Here is a 7,118-nt window from a genome sequence, read left to right as displayed (position 1 = left end):
AACCCCTGGACTGAAGGGATCCTCCCACCTTAGCCTCCTGAGTAGCTAGGACAACAGGCACAGGCTACCATGTCCAACTAATCTTTTTATATTTTGTAGGGACAGGGTTTCTCCATGTTGCCCAGGCTGGATATGGGTTCGTGACTCATGGGCTCAGGCAGTCCTCCTGTGTTGGCCTCTCAAAGTGCTGGGATTACAGGTGTGAGCCACCGTGCCTGGCTGCTACTTGGTTGTTTTAAACCTGAACTCAGTGGTGGCCCACACTTGGCTACCAAGTGTGATATGTCAGAAATTCCTTGTTTGTGGGCGGCAAGCCACCCAGGTGCCGAGGCAAGAGACTGAAGGCACAAGCTATTCCAGTATAATAAAGGAAATAATTAAATTAAGAAAAGTTATACTGGAAATAGGATATAGATATAATTATTATTAATCATTAGTTTGTAGTATTACTTTTTGTTCTATTATTATAATAATCTCTGTTTTATAATTATAACCTAGAAAAAACCAGGCCATACAGAATTAGGAGCTAAAGGGACACTGTGAGAGATGACTAGAAGACAAGAGTGTGAGCTCTCTGTCATGCCCGGATAAGGGCCGCTTGAGAGCTCCTTGGTCTAGCGGTAGTGCCAGTGCCTGGGAAGGCACCCGTTACTTAGCAGACCAGGAAAGGGAGTCTCCCTTTTTCTGGAGGAGTTAGAGAACACTCTGCTCTACCAGCTCTTGTGGGAGGCCTGGCATTGGCCAGGCCTGCCCACAGTCATCTGGAGGCATAAACATCTCCTTATGGTGCTGTGCCTCTATGGTCATGCTCCGTGTCCACTTTCATGTTCCACCTGTACACCTGGCTCCTCCTTTTAAGTTCTTAGAAGATAGCAGTAGCAAAATTAGTGAAAGTATTAAAGTCTTTGATCTTTCTGATAAGTGCATAGAAGAAATGCTGATGTATGCTGCCTTTCCTCTCTGCCTTGGCTACCACAAAGGGAAAGGCCCCCTGTCCGGTGGACACGTGACTTGCGTGACCTTATCAATCTTTTGAGACGACTCATACTCCTTACCCTGCCCCCTTGCCTAGAATACAATAAATAGCAGCGAGTCCAGGCCACTACAGGTCTTGGTGGTAGTGGTCCCCTGGGGTCTAGCTGTTTTTCTTTCTGTCTCTGTCTTATGTCGTTATATCTACGATCTCTCGTCTCCACACATGAGGAGAAAAACCCACAGGCCCTGTAGGGCTGGTCCCTACACTTGTTCAATGTAGAGAGAGAGTTAGAGAGAGGGGAATATTGGGATGAATTCATGATGTATGACCTGCTCGCCCACTCCCCTGAGCTCCAAGAGGGCCTTAGAGAATACTCCCTTCACCAAGACTTAGAACAATAAATTGGTGAGGAGAGCACTGGCATCCTTGGAAAACATTGTCATGGTTGTCCACTTTTGGACAGGAAAAAGTGGAACATACGGCAATTCAAAAGCTGTTATTGTTGTTGTTTTTCCTCCAACTTCAACAAAGATGAAGCCAGGAGAGGCAGAGGCTTGGTAGTAGGTCTTGGGCAGCAGACAAAAGGATGAGTTACCAGAACAGACAGAATAGACATTAGGGACACAGAGCTAATAAGAGTGGATTGACCTGCGGGCTGTTTAAAAGATGTCCCTGCGACTGAAACAGAAGAGCAGCCCACTCCTCTGTCTAGCCTGCTTCATCTGTAAAGTCCTCCTACCCTAATATCTAGGTCTGGTGAATGAAGCCCTGATTTGAGGACGCTATGGAGAATGAGAGCTCCTCGATGAATTCCCAGAAGACCTATCCCGACCAGCTCCAGGCCAGGTACCATGCCTGCAAGGGCAGGAGCAGCATCGCACCTGCCTCCTAAGTGCAGACCCTAAAGCAGGAGGTCTCCATCAAGGGAGTTTACTCAGAATTACCCTAACCCCTTGGTCCTGGGCAGGGTTCTGGCTGGACATAGTCTGGAGTGAGGATCTGAGTGAAACCGCACCGCGAGGGCGACATTTCCCACTCAGACAAGGAATCTGGCAAGACCAGGGTCTGGCAAGTCGGCTCCGCCATTTCCACCCCTCGAGGCCCCGGCCTCGCCCCCTCGTGCCTCGCAGGCGCCCTGGTTCCAGCCAACCCCCGGCAGGGGCGCGAGCTGTCGGGAGAGGGGCAGCCGGTATCCATGACATGTCCTCTGGCAGCGGCTCCCTGGGCCTCCTGGCCTGGCTCCTGCTCCTTCAACCCTGGCCCTGGCAGAACTGGGCGGGCAGGGCGGCGCCACTCCTTCCCTCCGCTCTCCTCTCAGAGGAGGGCCGCGAGAACCCCAAAGCGAGCCCGGCCTCAAGACCTGCGGCGGGCCCCCCACCCAATCTGTTTACGTCCTTCCCAGGTGACTCACTGCGTGGGAGGCCCGCAGGCGGAGGTTGGGCGCCAGGCTGGGGCAGGTGCTACCTGGTAGCCCGGGGAATCTGAAGCGTGGCTCGGAGCCCTGGGGGACACGGGTCCTTCTTGGCTGTCGTCGGGGCACCCCGGGGAGTCAAGTCCTGTGTCTTTGAGTGAGTTCTTCATCCTACACTATCCTCACCCCAGTGTGTGGCCGAACCCCTCTGAGAATCATGGGAGGAGTGGACGCGGAGGAAGGGAAGTGGCCCTGGCAGGTGAGCGTGAGGGCCAAAGGCAGGCACATCTGCGGCGGCACCCTGGTCACCACCACGTGGGTGCTGACGGCAGGCCACTGCATTTCCAGGTGAGGAGCGACACGCGGGGCTGGGGGGCCTTCTGGGGCCAGGCCAGCCCCCTCAAGCACCCACTGAGTTCCATTGCCCTGGCAATTTGGCAACAACGAAACAAAACTCACAGTGAAGCCGGAGGGGGTCTCTGCATTGGTCGTCTTGCTATAGGCATGTCTAAGTTGGGCAGGCAAACCAAGTTTGAGAGTGATCAAGGAAGGGTTTTTGGTGATGGAGATGGGGTGGTAGGGGTAGTGGCCCGGGAGATTGAGGCCAGTTTGAGAAACATTGGAAATGTATGGAAAAGGCACAAAGAATGTTTCCTAGGCCTTTTCTTAGAGGCATGTCCTCTCTCCCACAGCCGCCTCCATTACAGTGTCAAGATGGGAGATCGGAGTGTCTATAAGGAAAACACAAGTGTGGTGGTCCCTGTCCGAAGAGCTTTTGTCCACCCTAAGTTCTCAACAGTTATAGCCGTTCAAAATGACCTTGCCCTTCTCCGGCTCCATCATCCTGTGAATTTTACCTCAAACATCCAGCCTATCTGCATCCCTCAGGAGAATTTCCAGGTGGAAGCTAGGACCAGGTGCTGGGTGACCGGATGGGGCAAAACACAAGAAGGTGGTGAGACTTCAAGGCAGGAAGCAAACTTAGGGCAGAGAGGAGGCACCCTTACTCCTGGAGTAGACAGGAAGGCTACAGAGAGGAGCAGGGAGGCAGACTGCCTGGTGGGTGGCAGGTTGTGAGGGACATGCAGTTTAGCAGTTTAGCAGCTGTCAGGGTCATGGTTCCTGGTTGTCTTGGGTGACACCAGAAACTGGGTTGAGTTCTTTTGTTGCAACACCAATATTTGATGGCAGCCATTTAGGAAGACTTTTGTCCTGGGAACTGGAGTTGCTGAGCCAGGAGAAGAAGAAACACATGGGCAACATCTCTTTCTGTGGATTTGTGGGGGCACGGTGCTTGACTGGTTTGGGGGGATTTTTAGGTTCCCTGGACAGAGCCAGATGCTATAAAGTTCTCCCCAGGAACACCTCAGAGGGCAATGAGTTGTCTGCCAGTCAGAGCTGCTCCTCATTGGAAGCACCTGCCTTGGTGGATAGGGTATTTTCTGTTCCTGGAGATGTAGAGAGAACCAGAAGACTCCTGTTGGTGGGATGTAGGCCCTCCTATCCCTGGGGAGAAGCTGGATTTGGTACTTCTGGGGCATTTTCTGCCTGAGAGTCTGTGATCCTGCTCTAGACAGTAAAGATGCTTTACTGATGCACAGGACACACTCTCACTATTACTACTGATACTTAGAGTGACGATACTTGGTTGTCATTTCTCAGGTTGGCAAGGCCTTGCCTCTCCCTCTCCTGAAATATTCTTCCTGTTTTTGTTTTGGTTTTGTTTCTTACATCCTCCTCTCCTCATATCAACTTTGGGCCTTCTGTGTCAAATGAGAAGAATACTCACTGCCTTGTCTTTTTCCAGAGGGATGCTGGGTGCTTAGGGGCCTATTGTCCACTTGTGCAGATCTGATGATCTTCTTTGATAGGAGAGAAACTTACATCAGAAATTCTCCAGGAGGTGGACCAATACATCATGCGCTATGAGGAATGTAATAAGATAATAAAAAAGGCTTTGTCATCTACTACGGATATAATAAAAAAAGGGATGGTCTGTGGCTATAAAGAACAAGGAAAAGATTCTTGCCAGGTAAGTTCATGGATCCTTTCCCCATTCCCAGATGGCAGAGTCTGGGTTATTTGCTGCTTCCTCTATTCACGCCTAGTTGAGTTAAAGAGATTCATAAAGGGAAACCTGCCATGGCTGCCCTAACTTGGCCTGGTCTGTTCTTTCAAAAGGGAGGAGCACTGCCTGGGGGCACTGCTGGTGTGTGGGAAAGTTGGGGTGGGAAATGCTAATAACATATGCCGTACTAATTGAGGTCCTCCTATGTGATGCTCACCATGCCAGTGTGGACATTAACCCTCATTATCTCAGTTAACCCACACCACAACCCTGCAACATAAACATCACACCCCTTGTATGAATGTGGAAGGCGAGATCCAAGGACGTTACTCAGGATCCTCCTGTGAGTACCAACTCCCAGACCCATGCTCTTCCCTCGGCACCAAGCTGCCTTCCTGAGGAGAGGCCATTTGAGCTGGGTCTTAGAGAATGAGTTTTTGGATTTCTTGGAAAGAGGAAAACAGCATTGTAAGGAGAGGGAATCGCATGTGCAGTGGCTCAGAGGTCTGAGGGTACTTCTCATGTTAAGGGACACTTTACACATTTGGAGCAATGAGGCAGCAGATGTGGCTGAGAAGTGGGTTGGAGTCAGAATGTGTATGGCTTGGAGTGCAGTGCCAATTTTCTAGATTTTGCTCTGGCAGGACTTGGGAGGGGGCTTTGGTGAGCATAATTAGATTTGCCTTTTCGATAAATGACTCCCTGAGCTGTGTGGTGCATAGACAGAAGTCTAAATGTTTGTTTTCATCACCTAGGCCATGATAAATTGAGTCCTGAGCAGTGCCTGGAGCAGGGAGGCAAGTGAAGGTGTTTTTGAGGTTGACCTATCCATTCTTGTTGACTGACTGCATGTAGGAGTGGGGGTGAGGGAGAGGTTCAAGAGGACCCTATTTTTCTGACTGAGATGGTTGGTCAGCAGAGGAGGTTTGGGAAAGGACATGCAGAATTCTGCTTGAGTTGGAGGGTGTGGAACTGGCTATGTAGGTTAGGAGTTGTAGAGAAACTTCAGGCTAAATACAAGGGTTTAGGGGGCTGCCATGCTGAGGTGATGTTCAAGACGTTTAAGAGCCACTATGGTTTGGAAAATGAGAAGTCATCATTTTCTCAGAGCATATTAAAGTTTTCCCCTTAACATTTTAGTTCCTATGCTCACATATTCAGTTGTCATATTCACAGAAATCTGGGCAGTGGGGCCTTTGAGGTGCTGGAGGAAGCCCTATGTGTGCATGTCTCCTCAACACCTTGTAGTACAGTCAGTCTGCTCTGATATAGATCCTATTCAATTTCTGAAGTTCGTTTCTTTCTCTTTCTCCAGGGAGATTCTGGGGGTCCCTTGGCCTGTGAATATGGTGACACATGGGTCCAGGTAGGGATTGTGAGCTGGGGCATTGGCTGTGGTCGCCGCGGATTGCCTGGAATTTATACAGAAATTGGTGTCTACAGTAAGTGGCTGATGGCAGTGGTGGCTCAGGCTACCTGTTCGTATCCAGCAGTGTTCCTCATTTTACTCCTGCATCTGCTGTGGCCCCTGGGCATCCTGGTGGCCCCGTGATCACCCCAGTCCACTCCCCTTTTGTTTCTGAGTCTTATACTAGGCCTCTCTTCCAACCTCCCACTCCTTCCCAATGCCCTTTCTGCAAATCCCAGTTGGAATCCACGGACCCTCTGGAGATCCATACAATAGAGCATGGTAGGGAGACTGGGGCCTGGAAAGTGCCCCTGCCTGGTGCTCTGGTCACCTGCCTGAGCCACGCCTGCACCAGGGCTGTGCGCTGGCTGGTGGGAAGGAGGGAGTGAACCGACTGCAGCTAGAGGGCCAGCTGCCCTGCCAGGTGGGCCATGGTGACTCATCAATATCTGGGGGAACATCTATCAAAGAAGAGACATCATCAACGGCGAAGCAAGCATTCAACGTGTTTCTGGTGTCAGGGCTCCCACCTGAGACTTTGTGAAACCAGCCAGCTGGGTGATTGCTCAGAGAGAGTGAAGGAGGCGTTACCAGGTCCCTGCAGAGGTGTGAGGTCTGGGACTTCCACTCTGGCTCCACTGTCTGGGGCTGGGAGAAGATCCCCTGCAGCCCAGTGTGGATCCATCTGCGAGTGGACAGCCTCTGCCACACTAGTTCTTTTGGAGCAACCCATTCTTGGCATCCCCTTCCTCAGTGCCCTAGTGGCCACTTTCAGGGACACTGCAAGTTGTATTGAGTCTGTTATGGAGTATGGAGTTTTCAGAAATCAACTAAATAAATATTCGGAGAGTCTCCCGTGTTCTGCATGTCTACTGGCCTGGTTATTGGGGACACTGAAGAGAACTTACCTCACATTAAACTTAGGAAGATGTTGATGATTCTTTTTAAACTAAAGAGTGAGAGGGGTAGTCTCTGCCTACCCAGTTGTGAGTTGGATGGGTGGTTTTAGACAGTTGGATTTTGCTGCCTATGCTCTCCATGGCCATCAGCATTTCCACATGGAGTTTTGTAGCTGAATTTGCTAGTCATTGCATCTGGGAAGGAGGAAGTGAGAGAAACTGGAAGCAAGAGAGGGATCAGGGCACTACATCCCAAACTACATCCTCCATTTACTGCCTATTTCTGCCTCTCCTTCTCCAAACCTTGAGCACCAGATCACTTTAATCAGGCTCTATGGAAAACACAGGGCTGAAGG

The 7,118-nt window shown here is 50.7% G+C and overlaps 1 protein-coding gene across 2 annotated transcripts; it reads left to right on the top strand.

The window, feature by feature from the left end:
• Positions 1–344: 344 nt before the first annotated feature.
• Positions 345–6,729, top strand: PRSS42P (serine protease 42). Of its 2 annotated transcripts, XM_077992325.1 has the most exons (6): positions 345–1,822; positions 1,944–2,390; positions 2,579–2,735; positions 3,080–3,339; positions 4,259–4,419; positions 5,771–6,729. In XM_077992325.1, exons 2-6 carry the CDS (start codon positions 2,177–2,179, stop codon positions 6,005–6,007), a joined length of 1,029 nt encoding a protein of 342 aa, XP_077848451.1. In that variant the 5' UTR covers positions 345–1,822; positions 1,944–2,176; the 3' UTR covers positions 6,008–6,729. The 2 variants fall into 2 exon arrangements, 1 of the variants encoding a protein (XP_077848451.1); XR_013413841.1 differs by lacking the exons at positions 345–1,822; positions 1,944–2,390; positions 2,579–2,735; positions 3,080–3,339; positions 4,259–4,419 and adding an exon at positions 4,434–4,798 and having other exon boundaries at positions 5,771–5,902.
• Positions 6,730–7,118: the final 389 nt, after the last annotated feature.

This window comes from Macaca mulatta, chromosome 2, assembly GCF_049350105.2.
Source record: "Macaca mulatta isolate MMU2019108-1 chromosome 2, T2T-MMU8v2.0, whole genome shotgun sequence".
NCBI lineage: Eukaryota > Metazoa > Chordata > Mammalia > Primates > Cercopithecidae > Macaca > Macaca mulatta.
The sequence above is the reverse complement of the archived record's forward strand: the minus strand, read 5'-3'. Positions and strand labels throughout refer to the sequence as shown.